Source organism: Carcharodon carcharias, chromosome 15 (assembly GCF_017639515.1).
Source record: "Carcharodon carcharias isolate sCarCar2 chromosome 15, sCarCar2.pri, whole genome shotgun sequence".
Taxonomy (NCBI): Eukaryota; Metazoa; Chordata; class Chondrichthyes; order Lamniformes; family Lamnidae; genus Carcharodon; species Carcharodon carcharias.
Window position 1 is genome coordinate 26116306 of NC_054481.1, and position 19669 is coordinate 26135974.

The 19669-nt window shown below is 39.8% G+C and overlaps 1 protein-coding gene across 2 annotated transcripts in view; it reads left to right on the forward strand.

Annotated features, from left to right (window-relative positions):
* Positions 1 to 2548: 2548 nt before the first annotated feature.
* The window catches only part of baiap2l1a (BAR/IMD domain containing adaptor protein 2 like 1a), a 166874-nt gene continuing 149753 nt past the window's right edge, over positions 2549 to 19669 (forward strand). For both annotated transcript variants that reach the window (XR_005945304.1, XM_041206417.1), the window contains exons 1-2: positions 2549 to 2807; positions 5473 to 5548. Coding sequence is in view for 1 of the 2 variants with exons in the window: in XM_041206417.1 (XP_041062351.1) it covers positions 2757 to 2807; positions 5473 to 5548 (127 nt within the window). In the remaining variant the exon portion in view is untranslated. The remainder of the gene's footprint in view (positions 2808 to 5472; positions 5549 to 19669) is intronic.

Consider the following 19669-nt stretch of genomic DNA (forward strand, 5'->3'; position numbering starts at 1 on the left):
TTAAGTTTCTCTATCCACAGATGCTACCAGACTACTGAGTATTTCCAAACTTTTCTGCTTTTATATTTGAAAAAGAGTAGATACCTTCCTGTGTCTAATATGTAAGACATGTAACAGGCCACTGTGAAATATTATTCACCATTGAGAAATTCCAAAGCTGAAATTTGGAAAGAAAGGAAAGCAAATTTACATTCATACAGTGTCTTATTTATGTTGTGAGTCATTATGAGTTACCTGAAAGGATGATGCCAGCAGATTCAATAGTAACCTTCAAAAGGCAATTGAATAAACACATGAATGGGAAATATTGATATGGCTGGGGAAAGGACAGGAGAGTGGCTCTAATTGGATAGGTCTGACAAATTACAGACATGATGGACCGAGCGGCCGCTTTCTGTGCTGCATCATTCTCTGATTCTATTGAACCTTTCCATGGCCTGTTTCTTCCCTATCTCTGTAAACTACTGCAGCCCTAATCCTCCAAGATAATTGTGCTCCTTCAATTTTGGTCTCTTGAGATTCTTAGATTTTCATTGCTCCACCATTCATGGCTATGCTTCAGCTACCAAGGCCCTGAGCTTGGAATTCTCTCCCCAAATCTTCCATTTCTCCATATCCTCCTTTAAGTCATTCCTTAAAACCTATCTCTTTGACCAAGCTTCTGGTAATTTGTCCTCAATAACTCCTTAAGTTGATTTGGTGCCATGTCTCATCTTATAATATTCACTTGTGAAGTGACTTGAAATGTTGCTTGCGCTTTATAAATAAGTGATTGTGCACAGTCATAGAGTCCCAACCTCTAGGCCAGGAGTTCTGGGTTCAATTCCCACTTCCAGTCTTGATGGCCCAGAAAGTACGTTTATAATGTGACCAAACAGGTTGATCTTCAACCTGTTAATCCTTCCAATGTACGTGATGGTGAGCGGGAGTTTCCTGGTCACCCAGCATAATCATGGGCCAAAATATAAAAACAAAAAAACTGCGGATGCTGGAAATCCAAAACAAAAACAGAATTACCTGGAAGAATTCAGCAGGTCTGGCAGCATTGGCGGAGAAGAAAAGAGTTGACGTTTCGTGTCCTCATGACCCTTCGACCAAACTGAGTGAATCCAAGAAAGGGGTGAAATATAAGCTGGTTTAAGATGTGTGTGTGTGTGGGGGTGGGGGGAGGGGGGTGGGGAGGTAGTTTGGGTGGGGGGAGAGAAGTGGAGGGGGCTGGTGTGGTTGTAGGGACAAACAGGCAGTGATAGAAGCAGATCATCAAAAGATGTCACAGACTACAGAACAAAAGAACACATAGGTGTTAAAGTTGGTGATATTATCTAAACAAATGTGCTAATTAAGAATGGATAGTAGGGCACTCAAGGTATAGCTCTAGTGGGGGTGGGGGGAGCATAAAAGATTTTAAAATAATGGAAATAGGTGGGAAAAGAAAAATCTATATAATTTATTGGAAAAAACAAAAGGAAGGGGGAAGAAACAGAAAGGGGGTGGGGATGGAGGAGGGAGTTCAAGACCTAAAGTTGTTGAATTCAATATTGGAGAGACCAAACGTAAACTGGGCGACCGCTTTGCAGAACACCTGCGGTCTGTCCGCAAGAATGACCCAAACCTCCCTGTCGCTTGCCATTTTAACACTCCACCCTGCTCTCTTGCCCACATGTCTGTCCTTGGCTTGCTGCATTGTTCCAGTGAAGCCCAACGCAAACTGGAGGAACAACACCTCATCTTCCGACTAGGCACTTTACAGCCTTCCGGATTGAATATTGAATTCAACAACTTTAGGTCTTGAACTCCCTCCTCCATCCCCACCCCCTTTCTGCTTCTTCCCACTTCCTTTTGTTTTTTTCAATAAATTATATAGATTTTTCTTTTCCCACGTTTTTCCATTATTTTTAAATATTTTAAAATCTTTTATGCTCCCCCCACCCCCATCAGATCTATACCTTGAGTGCCCTACCATCCATTCTTAATTAGCACATTCCTTTAGATAATATCACCAACTTCAACACCTATGTGTTCTTTTGTTCTGTTGCCTGTGACATCTTTTGATGATCTGCTTCTATCACTGCTTGCTTGTCCCTACAACCACACCGCCTCCCCTCCCCCCTCCCCTTCCCTTAAACCAGCTTATATTTCACCCCTTTCTTGGATTCACTCAGTTCGGTCGAAGGGTCATGAGGTCTCGAAATGTCAACTCTTCTTCTCCGACGATGCTGCCAGACCTGCTGAGTTTTTCCAGGTAATTCTGTTTTTGTTTTATAATCATGGGCCAGTCCAGTGGAAGTCCATGGGCTCCAACGCCTTCTTAGAGCGTAGTGCCTAAAGGGGGATTCTGAGGTGGGGGGGGGTAGGGGGGCGTTAAGAGATCAAAGAACTACAATTCCCAAGCAGCACTGCGAGCAGCGTACGGCTGCGCGGAGAGGGGCGGGGGGTGACGCCTGCGCAGTGAGGGAGGTGGGCGGGACACCTGTCCGGTGGGCGGGGAGTGACGTCTGCGCAAACAGGGCCTGGGGGTGGGGCTATATTCGGTGACGTCATCGGGGGACAGAGCGGGGCCAAAGTTTGACAGGAGCTCGAGCGGCGAAGGCGGCTGGGACCGGCAAAGCATTTACCTCAGCAAAAAGACCGATAACCAGAGAAAAGAAAATTTAATCATTATCAACCCGCTCCACCCCCCCCCCCACAAAAAAAACTATCTTGAGGATTTTTTTTATTTTAAAATTTCCTGAGGGGGGTCGTTGCCAGGGGAAACCATGTCTCGCAAAGCCGAGGATATCAACAGGCTCACGGAGAGCACCTATAAGGTGAGGAAAGAGAAAAAAAATACTTTGAGCAAGAGATAATGCTTAAATGTTGTCTACTATTTGAACAGCATCAGCCGGCGCCTTTCCACGTCTTACCTGTATCAGTGGCACTAGAAAAGTTCCAGGTGAGGGCACCAGGTGTGTATTTGGGGTATGTGGGAGGGGAGGGGAAGAGGGTCTGCGACCGGACTTCTCCAGCAACTCATAACAAAAGACAACTTGGTAATCGACAGAAAAAGTTTTTTTTTAAAATAATGATTTAAGGTGGCAAGAGTGCACACAAGAGTATCGGCTAATCTTTCAATCCTGTCTGAAAAAGAAATCCTTTGTTAATCATCAGGATTGCTCGGTGGATTTCCTATTTTTTTATTGTTGGAGAAACTGGCGAAAGGTCACCGAGGGCTGGGTATCTTCGTCCTGCAAGGAGTGGTGCTGCTCCTACCTGTTCACACCCTTTAAGCTGGGTGTGTCCTGCAGACGTGGAGAAATAGCAAATGGGCTTCATTGTGTGGCAGATTTTTTTTAAAGCTTATCAAGGACAATCTTCAAGAGAGCATAATAAGCCACGACTGAGATTTTGAAAATATTTTTTCAATAAGAAATGGATCTTTATTCCCTTTTACAGAAAGTACTCCCCTCCCCAAAAGTGTGCTTAAACTAAGCACAAATCGATGTCAGATGGTATCATTGACTAATTTTACAATTTTGGTTCATTGTCATCCAGAAGACTTTATACGTATTGCAGAATCTGTATTAAATCAACACAGTAGATTTAAAATACTTTGTAAGATGATCTGTAATAGGTAAGTAAAAACCATGTTTAGATAAGCTAGTCAGAAATTTGTGTACATACATTTACATCCTGATATTGGCTATTCAGAATGAAAATCTCAATCTCCCAGCTTCAAAACTCACCTCTACAACCTAGGTAGATCACTGTAACGCTGTTTTGCTCTCGCTAAGCCAGGGGGAGGGTGGAACTGAAAACTGCATGGCATCATTGTTAGTTCAGTTTTGATGTTTGTGCGTGTCTGTTTTTCAATATTCCAGGTCATAGTATTCTTCCTGAACTATAAAGGGGTCACATATTTGGCATAGATAATCTCTCCAAGGACATGGAGATCTGCCTGTTGCCATTATTATGTATGGTAGGGGTGAAGTTCTGCAATCAGCTGATTTGATGTCAGCAGCCTGTTTTGTAAATAGTGCACTGTAGTGTATTGACACAACATACTGGAGCTGTCCAGTATATCAAAAGGACTGTGGAAACCTATTTTATTGAAAACAGTTTTCTGATGTACAGCAATGATACCACTTGGTGCATGCCAAATTGATGAAGAGTAGACCTGAAGTACTGAAGAGGGCAGTAACTTTCCAGTTAGAAATTGTTTCAGCCGGAATACAATTATATACTATAATTAACAAAGTAGACAACTTAGGAGTCTATTTACAGGAGTCATTGCGGAGTTTTGGTGCCAATTATTTATATACATTGTAAGTTAATGATGGCTTGGGAAAGATGTGATACAGTTGTGAAGAGGAGTGATAACCCAGGAGAGATAGGTGACAACTGACATTAGTGAAGCACAGAACTTAGTGTGCTTATTGAAAGAAACTTCAAACAAAAAGCTTGGTTTGATTAGGATCTGCTTATTTTTCTAGGGAACTGCTCTACTAAAAATAGTATAATGATTTGTACTTCATGTTTCTTGGCGAAAAACAATAACAGAAGAATCAAATTGGTTCAGGGAATTGCTTTTGTCCCACTCCCCCAACCTACCCAATTTCGAGAAATAACAGCCTGGAAATTGCCTACTTGATTGATGCCCAAGAGAATTGATAGGGAGATCAAACCATAGAGATTGGTCCAATCTCAATTGAACCCTGTCCTGGTTGATTTTTTTTAAACGAAATGGCACTGCCTAAAATCTGCAACATTGAATTGCTAATTATTTCTTTTTGGCAGAAACTGCTGCTTAAATTTCTGGGCCGAATGACCTACTGCTGCTCCTGTTTTCTATGTTTCTATATGTCCTGTGGATATCCAAAAGAGTGGAATACTGTCATTTTTTGATCAGTTCTATCTTGTTATTTCTGATGCATTAATTACATCAGTTTAAAGTCGCTTTCAAATTCATTGAGAAGCTAGTAATAAGATATGCATGGTGGTATTCTTTGTGAGCAGCATAGGCCTTTAGGTTTCTTCCCTTTGGCTAGTTTTATTTTGGGATATTAAAGGTTTAAAATTGTATCAATGCACAATGTGTCAAGCACTTGAAATTGCTGTGACAAATGTTCCTTCAAAATGCAGTGGTTAAACTTTGTAACTATTGTGTCAAAAAATTGTTTGGTGACATTTTACTTTGGGAATGAAAGACGGTGAGCCAGTTCTGGCTGCCACTACAGAAAACTGCAAAGCGTCACCTGTGCTTACAGCTGAAATACAGGTGCCCAATCTTGTTTACATGTTCATATGTTCATGGATCATTTCACAAGGTGTCTGGAGTTGTTCCTATTTATAAATCCAAGCTAATTCAAATTCATTGTAGCCAAAGTCATGCAAATAATCTCACCCAACATTTCAATGGGCTCTGTCTGCTATGCTATAAAATGGTGAAAGTAATACAACTAAGATCTACCTTAAATTCTTTTTGTTTTTCCTCAGACTGTAATGGAACAATTTAATCCAGGATTACGGAATCTCGTAAATTTGGGCAAAAATTATGAAAAAGCTGTTAGTGGTAAGTATTCAATTTAAATATTTCTGTACATGTGATGGTTCATTAAAGTATGCTGCTTTCTGCACTTCATGCTTAAGTTTCGTGGCACTACACTTCCAGGCACTGCTTATAGGCTTCAGGCAGTGATATTCCTACAGACACTGTAGACTGGATAGAGATGCTGCCTAGTAAAGCTTTGTTTGTTAGTAATGCTTGAAAGCTTTGTTGTTCATTCTGTCCAAACTCTGCATTTTCAAAACTTTTAAAAGTGCAGGTACGTGAACACAAATGTTACCTGATCTTTTTGCTTTGCAAGTGAACCAAGATCCCTGCTTACGGGTTTATTTGAAGTAAATATGCCACCAATAATATCTATGGTGATCTTAAGCTTTGACTCCATTTTTATGAAAGATACAGTAAATCTTATTTTATGGTTCTGCAATGACCTAGGATGAAATAATAGCTACAAATGAGGCTTGGCTCAAAGACACAATAATGGTTATTGGTATCATGGAAGGAGGGGAATGCACTGAAGAATTGAGGAGATAATTGATGTGGCTGGCAGAATGATGTGAGAACAACATTGTCACTTTCATAATTAACTGGGAATCCTTCCAAAATAAAAATGGCTTGTAAAGCAGAAATGGGTTACAATTAAACCAAGTAAGGACAAAAGAAATTGCAAAGAACATGGACATCCCCAATTGAAAATTAGCTAAATTAGACAGGTCAGGGGTGGGGTGGGGTGGGGTTGGGGGGGGGGTGGGGTGCAGTGGCTAGAGGAGTTAGGATACAGGATCCCAGGTGAAACAGAACATGGGGGGTAAAAGGCAGTAACCGCATAGGTATAGATACAGATAGAGAGAGTGATATGGACTAAAAACCAAGATTGGCCAAACATAGGGAAACTTGAAATATAATAATTCTATAATGCAGTGTACACACAGAAACACTAGAAACAATGGAAGTTAAGATGGCAGAACTGGAGGTTATTGTGGCAATAGGAAATTACAATGTGGTGGGAATAGCAGAAACATGGCTAAATCCAATGGACGAAAATGAATATAATGTTCAACTGTATAAAAAAGACAAGAATGGACAACATAATGGAGATTGTGCATCCCTATATGTCAGGCATACCTAGGAGATAAAGTAAGTTAATTTTGTAAGTATTGGAAAGTTATAAGGTGAAGGACTCTGGATAGATATCATTAATGCCAAAAAAAAAATACAGCTAGTACTGGAGATATGCTGCAGGCTAGCAAGTTAGCATAAGGAGGAGGCAAATTTGCTCTATAAGGAGATAAGAAGAATATGTGAGAACAGGAAAAGTTATTTTGATGTAAGTCTTCAATCGACCAAATAAACGGAAAAACCCAAGTTGTTTCACATTAAACAGTTTTATTGACACAATGTTTAAGGAAGCCAGACATGGCAATATTCATTTTGACCTGATATTTGTAAGTGACCCAGAGAGTCACTTACAAAATGAAAATTGTATCACCTCTTGGGGGTCAGTGACCACAGATGATAAAATTTTAACATGATTTAGGAGCCAGAAATATGCAAGATCAGGAGGCAGGCACATAACTGAGCTAAATTTGATTAAATAAGGAAACAAAAGCAAATAAATTGGGAGTGCTTGTTCAGTGACACATCAAGAGAAGACAATGGAACACTTAAAAGGTATAATTCTGTGAGTGCATGATAAAAACAGTCCAAAATTAAGCAAACGTGATTCTAAGTGAACCAGCAAATAAATTTAAGAGTGAGATTAAAAGGGACAAACCTGCAGAAAGAAAGTGTCTACGGAGATGAATACAAGAAATTATAGAAACATATTAAAAATGCCATCAGTAGGGCAAAAAGAGACCTGGGAGAAAGCACAGCTGCTGAGGCTAAGCATAGTAGTAAAAAAAATATTTCTCCAGTAGAAAACTGAGTTCTTTTCCACGTTACCATATAACCTGTAGGCATTGTTGTTTAATGTGGGGATGACTGTAGTTAGGAATAGTGTTAGCTGGTTCAGAAATTCAGGGTATAATTCTTGAATGCCTTTTGGAGTTTTTTGGTATGGATGGGCCTGTAGTTTTACTGTTACAGTAAATTATCTTTCTGTACATTTATAATGGATGCAGTAAAAGTAATCAAACTTGTCATTTCATGTTAATATATTATCTTCTGTATACACTTTTGCAAACGTCATCAATTTTGTTTGGTTTTTCGGAGCAATCTATTGGTTGAAGTGCTTCTGTTATGATTTACTGTATTCTTCTAACATTTTGGCTTGAATACCTTTTAGTGTTTTGCTGCTCAGCATGCTCACATTAAACCAACAAAGTTGCAAAAGATTTTTAGGCTAACCTAAATTTACCAAATATTTATCACTTGTATGGCCAGTCTGTCCTGGAAAAATGGCTTGCTGTGGACTTCAACTTTTATTCATACAAGTAGAGTAAACTAGGCAACTTGCAACCAACAAATCAAGTGAAGTGAAACAATAACTTGTATTTATAAAGCATCGGTTACGTGATAAAACATCCTAGGGCACTCATGGTTGAAACAAAATATGACACCAAAACAAAAATGAAAATAAAAATACCTGGAAAAACTCAGCAGGCAGCATCTGCAGAGAGGAACAAGTCCGTATGACTCTTCAACAGAACTAAGTAAAAATAGAAGAGAGGTGAAATATAAGCTGGGTTAAGGAGGGGGGGGGGTGCGGTGGGACAAGCAGAGCTGGATAGAGGGCCAGTGATAGGTGGAGATAGCCAAAAGATGTCATAGACAAAAGGACAAAGAGGTGTTGAAGGTGGTGATATTATCTAAGGAATGTGCTAATTAAGGGTAGAAAGCAGGACAAGCAAGGTACAGATAGCCCTGGTGGGGGTGGGGTGAAGGAATCGAAAAAGGCTAAAAGGTAGAGTTAAACAATGGATGGAAATACATTTAAAAATAATGGAAATAGGTGGGAAAAGAAAAATCTATATAAATTATTGGCAAAAAAGGGGGGAGGTTGGAAAGGGGGTGGGGAAGGAGGAGAGAGTTCATGATCTAAAATTATTGAATTCAATATTCAGTCCGGAAGGCTATAAAGTGCCTAGTCGGAAGATGAGGTGCTGTTCCTCCAGTTTGTGTTGAGCTTCACTGGAACAATGCAGCAGGCCAAGCCTTGTAAGGAGACATTAGAGCAGATGAACAAAAGCTTAGTCAGAAGTAAGTTTTAAGGAGTCTCTTAGAGGAGGAAAGCAAGGTGGAGAGGTTTAGGAAGGGAATTCTTAGGGCTTAAGGGCCCAGGCAGATGAAGGCACAGCTGCCAATGGTGGAGCGATTAAAATCAATTATGGTCAAAAGACAAGAATTTGAGGAGTACAGATATGAGTGTTTTTGGGCTGGAGGAGTTTGAGGGATGGGAGAGATGAGACCATGGAGGGATACATAAACAAGAATGTGAATTTTAAAATCTGAAACCAGGTGGTAATCTGTCCTCCATTCATTAATTTAATAGGAAACTTGTATCTTTATTCTACACCTCCTTTGCTATTTCAGCAATTATGCTATTTGCTTCCTAGAATTCCTTCTCCAATCATGTCTGTTTACCACTTCTCTCACTGCTTTAAAGGCCTCCTAATAAGATCCCTCCTCTCAGCTTAACACCTGAACTCATTTTCACTTTCTTTCTTCTACCCTCCTGCTTAATGTCCAATGTTCCTTCACCTATAAAGTGGTTCAAGACACTACGTGAGAAAAAAATAAATCTGTTGTACATTTTGGCAGAAAGAAAAGGCTGAGGGAGACAACAGTTACATTAGGGGCAAAACAAAAACAGAATTACCTGGAAAAACTCAGCAGGTCTGGCAGCATTGGCGGAGAAGAAAAGAGTTGACGTTTCAAGTCCTCATGACCTTTCAACAGAACTAGGTGAATCCAAGGAGAGGGGTGAAATATAAGCTGGTTTAGGGTGGGGGGTTTGGGGGGGGTGGGGGGGGAGAGAAGTGGAGGGGGGGTGTAGTTGTAGGGACAAGCAAGCAGTGCTAGGAGCAGATAATCAAAAGATGTCACAGACAAAAGAACACAGAGGTGTTGAAGTTGGTGATAATATTAGATAATATGATTTAGATAATATCATCAACTTCAACACCTCTGTGTTCTTTTGTCTGTGACATCTTTTGATTATCTGCTCCTATCACTGCTTGCTTGTCCCTACAACCACACCCCCCCCACTTCTCTCCCCCCACCCCACCCCCCCACCTTAAACCAGCTTATATTTCACCCCTCTCCTTGGATTCACCTAGTTCTGTTGAAGGGTCATGAGGACTTGAAAGGTCAACTCTTTTCTCCTCCGCCGATGCTGCCAGATCTGCTGAGTTTTTCCAGGTAATTCTGTTTTTGATTTGGATTTCCAGCATCCGCAGTTTTTTGTTTTTGTCTCTGAGTTACATTAGGAACTGCACAAAAGTAAATGGAGCTTTTTGATAGGAAAGTGGATAGCATGGGAATAGTTTACGTAGATACCATATTCTGCCTTCCAATGAATTTGAGAAATTGGGTGGTCAGTTTATATAAACAGATATGCAAGCTTTCCCTTCCTTTACTTCTTAAAAATTAAAAGTATTTGTGTTCAGTTGTTAGGAACGAAGAAATTATTTTTGTGTTCCTATTATCTATAGTTTAAACTTTAAACTTAACCTCTCACTACAAGGAAAATGAACTAAAAATACCCCATGCAAATAACTCTGATACCATGGTAGTGAAAATCAGTTAAGAGCCCTCAAAAATTGCATTGTCTGGTATGGTGCAGCAACATTTATTCCACAGGTTGGGGAACAACCTGTGGAGATATGAACATTCTGGAAAATATGTGTTTATAGGCAATGGACCAACTTTCTGATTGAGATCACAGTTCTAGCAATTGTTTTCTGCCCTTTCATCTTTATTCTTTCTCCCTTTCACACTGATACGTTTTTCCCCTCTCCTTTTGACTCCTCCTCTACCTGTCAGATCTCTATCGTTCAATTTTACCCATCTCAGAGCTTACACACCTATCTGTAACGATAATTAAAATATTTCTTTTTACCAATTTTGACCAATAAATTGCCAGAATTTTCTTATTTGTCAGTGAATTAGTTTTTTTTTAAAAGTGATTACCTCTTCAAAAATTGAGTTTGAAGAGGTGCATGCATAACATTCGTGGTATCAGCATGCTCACTCCAATGGTGTGATGTACATGAAATACTGAATCCAATTTTCACTTTGAGAACAAATAACAAAAGCCATTCGATTTGGACGAGCTTATGGGATCTGGATCAATTTTTGATTTTGTTCTGAGGATGTTACTCTTAATACCTTGGCAAACGTCAGTCTTTGATTCTTCGTTGGGTATGGAGCAAGAACAGCAGCGTACTGATACTAAGAACTCATAAGAGAAAGGTTATTCAGTACTAATTTGGGTCACATACTAGGGCTTTTTGTGTTTAAAAACAAAAATTTGCAATTGTTCCCCTCTGCATAATCTCCAAGAATTTTTATTATCCTACCATTATAGTAGCAGGTGAATGACAAGTGCCAAATCCATATCTCCTGTCTGCGCATGTGTGTACATATGATTCTCAGCCGTGACTACACCTCAAAAATACGTCATTGGCTATAACACCTGAGGCCTGAAAGATGCTATGTAAATAACAATTTTCTCTTCCTTGCCAACCATTTTACTCAGTGTCGATTTTCTTTGGTCAACTTAGTGCTTGTCTTTCTGTGCTGCTGTACATGTGCTGAAGTGACCTATGTATTTAATTTGCTCCTGCTCCAGATTGCACTGCATTCCAGCATTGCCCACAATCTATCAACAAATTTGGAACAATAATGTTAGATGGTTTTAGTGCTACTTTTCACTCTGCAGGAATTGGATAATTGCAATTATATGTAGCAAAATATCATGCGAGTATTTAAATGCTGTCTTCTAGAATACAATGAAGTGTGCATCTATGTTCAAATTAATACATTGCTCCACTGTTGGTCTTCATAAATTTCTTTCAAATGATGAATCTTTTCATTTTGTGAAACATCTCCCATAGCACATTTTCAGTGGTGTGGTGTCATGCAGGCTAAATTTAAATATTTCATATTTCCCATTGGCTTTCCTACCAGTGTAGCTAAAATTAAAGTATGCTGAGGGAAAATGTTTGCTTACCAAGACTAGTAATTGAGGTGCAGAAAAGCTGCTTAAAAATCTAATTAAGTTTGGAACCTAAACATTTGTGTAATTGGCTTGACACAATGACTGCATCTGAAAATCATCAGTATAAATGCAAAATCCTTGAAAGGTTTCCAAGAAGCAAAACAACTAGCTTATCCCTATATTATCAGTGTACATCCAAGGAAGGACTCCACATACTTTCACAAAACTAAATTCACAAAAGTATTATGCATACTAAAATAATTTAAGGTAGACATATTGGCCAAATTGTCTATGAACCTGGGAAAACAAAATGGGTAAGGAATAAAGGTAGACCAAAGGCATGAAGAAGCAAATCTGATGAGTAGATGAAAGATTTACTTTTAAAATAACAAGTAAGGATGAAATGAGCAACTGGGATAATTTCAGCAGAAATAATGCTACTTGCAGTATTTTGCTTTTTGGAAGGTATCAATCTAAAGCATAGCTTTTTATGTTCATATGAAAAAACCTGAAGAAGTGCTGCTGGATATTCTACAGCTGGGGGAATAGGTTTTTGAAAAGCCTCAAATAGCTACATAAACTATTATTTACAGTTGCCTAATTCCTGGCCAATCTTTCTGTAATGCCTACTAGCTCTGTTATTTTGTATGCCTGAATTCTCTTTTGTATGTCTTTATTTCCTCACTTAATCTATGGCTTTATGTATCTTTCACTTTTTCAGCACACTTTTTTTCTATTATCATTTTTGTTTTTTCTCTAAGTTCCCCAGTTCTAATTAAAAACGGTGTACTACTTTCCAGGTTGATTTATATGTCTGAAAAATTTACCAGACTATTTCTTATGTTACAATTGTCACCGCTGAAACTGCGCATCAAAACCATAGCATTAGGTCGGATAGCAGGCGAGTAAGTGGGTCAATCCCATCAGCAATTCTCTAGTTAGTGAGAAATTCAATAGTTACTTCATTGACTATTACAATTACAAAGTAATGATGTTTCAAAGCTGCTACTTCAAGACTGTTTTGAGTAGAGACAGATTTAGGCTAAAATTCAAAAGCCTGTCAACACACTCAATTGAGGCTTACATGTGAAGGAATGGGCATGCAGGTGGTGGTATTTGAGGAGTGTTGGTGATGAGTAAAACTATGACCTAATGTCAGTCAGTATGTTCAAAAGAGGGGCTAGAGCTCAGGGAAAGAAGAGTTAATTGATAGATGTGATATTTACATTTGATGATGCAGCAACAAAACAACTAATTCCTTGCACCTTCCTAAAGTCAACTGCATAGAATCATACGTGCATAGAAACACATGTCAGAGGAGCAGGAGTAGGCGATTTAGTCCTTCGTGTCTACTCCAAAATTCAGTAAGATCATGGTTGATCTGATTGTGGTCTCAACTCTGCCTTCCTATCTGCCCTTTCTCCCCTACACCCCCACCCCCCCCCACCCCCCTTGACTCCCTTCTCTATCAAAAATCTATCTAACCTAGCCTTGAGTAAATTCAATGACCCTGCCTCCTCTGCTTTCTAGGAAGAGAATTCTTCAGACAAACGACACTCTTGAGGAAAATTATTTTCTCACCTCTGTCTTAAAAGGGGGACCTCTTATTTTAAACTGTGTCCCCTAATTCTAGTCTCTCCCACAAGAAACATCTGCCTGGTATCCACCCTATCAGGTCCCCTCAGGATCTTATGTTTCAGTAAGATCACCTCTCACTGTTCTAAACTCCAATGGATATAGGCCCAATCTGTTCAACCTTTCTTCGTAAGATAAATCATTTATCCCAGGAATGAGTTGAATGAACCTTCTCTGAACTGCTGTGAACTCAATTATATACTTTCTTGTATAAGTGGACCAAAACTGTACACAGTATTCCAGATGTGGTCTCACCAAGATCCTCTACAGATGCAGTGAAACTTTCCTACTTTTATATTCCAGCCCCCTTGCAATAAACACCAACATTCCATTTGCCTCCTTAATCACTTGCTGCACCTGTACGCTAATTTTTTGCGAGTTAAATGTACCAGGACATCCAGATCCCTCTGTACCGTCAATTCTGCAATCTCTCTCCAATTAAATAGTATACTGCTTTTCTATTATTCCTGCTGACATGCCCCTAAGACATGAAAGAAATCATAAACTTTGTAAATCAAATTTTATTTTTTGCTTATTTAAAAATGATTGTTAAGCCAAAAGATGGCCATCACAAGTCACCTGATGTCTGGAATTGTAAGATGACCACTAAGGCATTATATAGCTTGCGCTGGAGACATGCCCTGACATGTTGCGCATAGAATCTCACACATGGACTGTCAAAGTCCGTTTCTAAAAGGAACTATTGAAAGGAGATGGACATCATTTTCACCTTTATAAGCTTACCCCTCTAGTGGAGTCCAAGAGCCTACTGAGACAATAGCCATCTGGAAACAGGGTCATCATTATGGATAATGACTCTTTCAGAGGCTAATGACTGTGACATTATAAGCCACCAAAAGCCAGATCCAGACACCAGATAAACAGCCCTTTATGAAATCATTGTGGAGGAAGGAGGTCATATGACTCAGGTTTGAAATCTCTATATGCAGCTGAGAACTCAGAAACAGGCAGCCTGCTGGTTTAACTCCAACCTGCAAACACACGACAGCAGGACTCCTGGCTGACCAAGCAGTCTGCAACAAGCCCTCTTCAAAGCCTGTTTATCTGGAAGCCACTAACTACTGCCTGCCAAGCAGACCAAGCCTCTGACTGTCAATCTCATCTCACTGCGATGCCATCATCTTTAAAGGAATTCCGTACTTCTATCTTCACCCAGGAACCCTCCTGAACTGGAACTTCTCCATGAGGGAGCCCCACCTCTGGATTTGGACTTTCTGCACTCTGGCAATCACGTGAACTGATATCCATTTCTGTGTAAAACCTCTTTTTCCTATCCCCTTACTATATACTTGTGTGTGTGTGGAGTTGCGATCACCTCTGGGTTTGAATGTGTGAATAAACTAACTTCCCATTTAATCCTAAGAGAGTTTGCTGCGAGTGACTTTAAAATTTGACTACACAAGCAGAGTTTTTGAAATCCGTGCCACAGCCTTTTCTTTAAAATAAAAACTACCTCAGCTGACAGACAGAGAATAAATGAGTTTAGTTTTGCCCCGTTCTCCTGCCTGTAACACTGCCAGAGTGGACAAGTTCATATTTTCCCACATTATACTCCATCAGCCAAATTTCTGCCTACTCACTTAACCAATCTATGTACCTTTGTAGAGTCTTTATCTCTTTTTGACAACTTGCTGTCCTATCTTGGTGTCATCGACAAATTTAGCAACCATGCATTAGATCCCTTCATCCAAGTCATTGACATAGATTGTAAATAGTTGAGGCCCCAACACTGATCCCTGTGGTACTCCACTAGTTACAGCTTCCAACCTGAAAGAGACCCATTTATCCCTACTTTCTGCTTCGCGTTAGCTAACTAATCCTTTATCCATGATAATATGTTATCCCTACACCATGAACTCTTATTTTGCATCATAATCTTTGATGTGGCACCTTCTTAAAGGCCTTTTGGAAATCCAAGCACACTACATCTTCAAGTTCTGCTTTATCCACCTTGCCTATTACTTCCTCAAAGAAGTCTAATAAATTAGTTAAACACAATTCCCCTTTCACAAAACCATGTTGACTCTGCCTAATCCCATTATGATTTTCTAAACCTCCTTAATTGTGGATTCTAGCAATTTCCCTATGACAGGTGTTAGGCTAACTGACCTATACTTTCCTGTTTTCTGTCTCTTTACTTTCTTGAATAAATATGTTACATTTGCTACTTTACAATCTGCTGGGACCTTTCCAGAATCTAAGGAATTTTGAAAGATTATAATGCATGCTTCTGCAGCCATTTTTAAGATCCTGCACATGCTAGCAGTTGATCGCTACTGATTAAATTTCCGTTAAAGAGGGAATCACAACTGGAGGAGCTAGTTCAAAAATAATTTATATGCAATTATGAATGAGTAGCATCAGCATTCTTTTGTTCGGTGTCGCTAGCCCACCTTGCATGGATTTATAATCTTTACTTGAGATAGTTTTAGTAATTTTATCATGTGAGCAAAATATTAAATAATACTAACATGTAATGCCTATATTGTTTGTATTTGTGATTTTATAACTTGTGTACAGCAGTCCCTTGTGAATTAGAACATTGTACCCAATTGCTAAATAATAATGGTGTCACATGCTGTACTACTTGTGTTCCCATATCCTGCTGGTATGATTACAGTAAAACATTTGCCTTGTTGCAGAAATTGATGTTTACATAAGTTTTTTGTTTGCACATGCATTAAGATTGCGCACAAAATTGGTAAAGAAAGAAACATGATACTGAACCATTGCATCCATGTGCCATTTGCATTTCAACATTTTGCATGCCATCACTTTACATCAGTGCAGTGTTTTTGATTTTTATGATAGCAAAACAACCATAAAATCCTGGGGCTGAAGACCACGTCAGTATATGTTCCCCAATGCATATTGTCTCCAGTTTTAACTTGAGGGAAAACTGCACCAGAAGAACGTTTTGCCCAGGAAAATCATAAAATCAATTTGTCATTGGTGTATTGTATATTTGCTGTTAATTTTTATTCAAAAATATTAAAGTTTAATAAAAGTGGACACACATTCTACAGATAATCTTATCACTTGGATTTAGACAATACCCTGTCTACAATTTCCTCTCTTTTATATTGGTAACATTGCCCAAGTTAATCTGAATTCTGGGAGTCTTATGGCGCAGTGGGTAGCATCCCTACCTCTGAACCAGAAGTTCTGGGTTCAAGACCCATCCCAGAAATTGATCGCCAAGGAAGGTGCATTTATAACATGGCCAGACTGGTTGATTATCAAATCCTTCCAATACGACAATGGCATGCAGTAAGAGCAGGAGAATCTCCAGGTCAGCCAGAATTTGCAGAAGACAATGACAAACCACTGCAGTACCTTGCCAAACATCACCAAGGACTTACATGTCCATGGTCACCAAAACCCTCTTAGGGCATGGTACCTGAAGAGACGGAGAGAATCTGAATTCTAGTCCCAAAGGTCTCATAACATTAGTTTGCATTGTGAACAGGGTGAGGTGACAATGAACAATTGTTCCAGAAAGTAAGGTTCACAAAGAAGCTAATCATAATGATAACAGCTCTGTTAAGTTCAATTATGAGTACTTTGGAAGTAGCAAAATGGACTTTGTCTTGTTAAAAAAGTTCAGTTAATTAATTGTGACAGAAACCATGGGCAGAATTTTGCCCTTGGTGGGCATGCGGGCCCCACCAGCTTGGCAGCGGGTGGAAGCCGACCCCTGCCAATTAAGGCCCGCCCAGTGGCCTGCCCGACAGGAAGCACTATACGCTTCCTGTGTGGGGGAGAGGGATTCCCCATCTGTCAAAGTGTGCTGTTTCACGCATGCGTGCAACAGAGCACACTGCTCCCTGAAACCAAGTGCTGTCTCGGGGAGATTACTGACAGGCAAAAAAAATACTCCAAAAATATTAAAATTATTAACATATCCCCCTCATGTGACAATGTCACACGAGATGAGACATGTTAATATGAAACACACACACTTTATTACACTTTTTAAAAATGGACATGAAACCTCATCCCACCAGTGGATGAAGTTTCATGTATAATCAGGAGCCCACTGGGGCTTATGGCCAAGGTTGGCGGGCAGGGTCTTTAACAATCTTAATTAGCCTGTCAATGTCCTTAATTGGCCATTGACAGGTTGGTGGGTGGACAGCTGATTTCGCTGTCTGCCCACCTTCCTGAAAATTTAAAGGGACCGTTCCTTCTGACGTCATTCCGCATCATTTTCCAGTCGGTGAGCGGGCCCTGCCCCCAAATCGCTGATGGGGAAAATTCTGGCCCATATCTTTCTGATGAGTTTATTTTGGAATTACTAAAAGATTCTGCTTTTCTTATTTGCATATCCTTATGAGTACAAAGTATCTTTTATTCTAGTAATTTGCATCGCCACGTCCGATGTCCAATATAATATTTACTGTTGCTGGTTGCATGACCAATAGTCTGTGTTCACCTTTCCTATACAAAAGGAATAACAAAGTCTATACATTCAGGTGGGTCAGTGATGAATTGAAGATCAAAATGAGAAATGCTTTTGACTGTATACAAAAAAAATTATCCATCAGTATCCATTATTTTGTGTGCATCTAACTGGATTGTTTTCACATATGATGACATTACTCTGCTTAGATTTAGTTGGTTGGAAAATCCTATCTAGGAAACCTTTTTTATTTCTTTGTATGCTTATGTTCTCACTTAGTCTGAAATTTTACTTTTTAAAGATTCAAGGTAACAAAAGCGGTTTGGTCTTTTTATTCCATTTTACAAACAGGCGCACCATGACTGGCAGTAAAAGGCTCTCTGGTTCATCCAGCCTGCCCCACGTACACATACAAACATACGAATTAGGAGTAGGCCACTTGGCCCCTCAAGCCTGCTCCACCATTCAACAGGATCATGGATGATTTGATTTTAACTTCAACTCCACATTCCCGCCTACCCCCAATAACCCTTCACCCTCTTGCTTATCAAGAATCTATCCATCCCTGCCTTAAAAATGTTCAAGGACTCTCTTCCTCAAAGGGTTGTGGAAGCAGAGTTCCAAAGACAGTCAACCCTCTTGGAAAAAAAAATTGCTCCTCATCTCTGTCTTAAATGGGCGACCCCTTAATTTTAAACAGTGACCCCTTGTTATAGATTCCCCAACTAAAGGAAACATCCTCTCCAAATCCACCCTGTCAAGACCCCTTAGGATCTTATGTTTCAATCAAGTCACCTCTTACTCTTCAAAACTCCAGTGGATACAAGCCTAACCTGTCCAACTTTTCCTCATAAGACAACCGGCCCATTCTAGGTATTAGTCTAGTGAATCTTCTTTGAACTGCTTCCAACGCATTTACATCCTTCCTTAAATAAGGTGACCAATACTGTACACAGTACTCCAGATGTGGTCTCACTAATACACTGTATAACTGAAGTATAACCTCCCTTCTCTTGTGTTCGATTTCCCCTCGCAATAAATGATAACATTCCATTAGCTTTCCTAATAACTTCCTGTACCTGCATACTAGCCTTTTGTGATTCATGCACTAGGACACCCAGATCTCTCTGCAGTCTCTCGGCATTTTGATAATGTGCTTCTTTTTTATTTTTCCCGCCAAAATGGACAATTTCACATTTTTGCACATTAGTCCATCACAATATATACTCCTATCTCACCCACAATCATGTGATCCCCTGGGAGGTGAAAAACCAAATTTAAAAACCCAGGCCTTACATAGTGGTGGGTGGGAGTGGAATCTGAGAAAATAAGACCATAAGACATAGGAGCAGAAATTAGGCCATTTGGCCCATCGAGTCTGCTCTGCCATTCAATCATGGCTGATAAGTTTCTCAACCCCATTCTCCCGCCTTCTCCCCATAACCTTTGATCCCCTTACCAATCAAGAACCTATCTATCTCGGTCTTAAATGCACTCAATGACCTGGCCTCCTTCTGTGGCAATGAATTCCATAGATTCACCACCCTCTGGCTAAAGAAGTTTCTCCTCATCTCTGTTCTAAAAGGTCTCCCCTTTAATCTGAGACTGTGCCCTCGGGTCCTAGTCTCACCTACTAATGGAAACATCTTCCCCACGTCCACTCTATCCAGGCCTTTCAGTATTCTGTAAGTTTCAATCAGATCCCCCCTCATCCTTCTAAAATCCATCGAGTATAGACCCAGAGTCCTCAAACGTTCCTCATATGTTAAACCTTTCGTTCCTGGGATTGTTCTCGTGAACTCCTCTGGACCCTCTCCAGGACCAGAACATCCTTCCTGAGATATGGGGCCCAAAATTGCTCACAATATTCTAAATGTGGTCTGACCAGAGCCTTATAAAGCCTCAG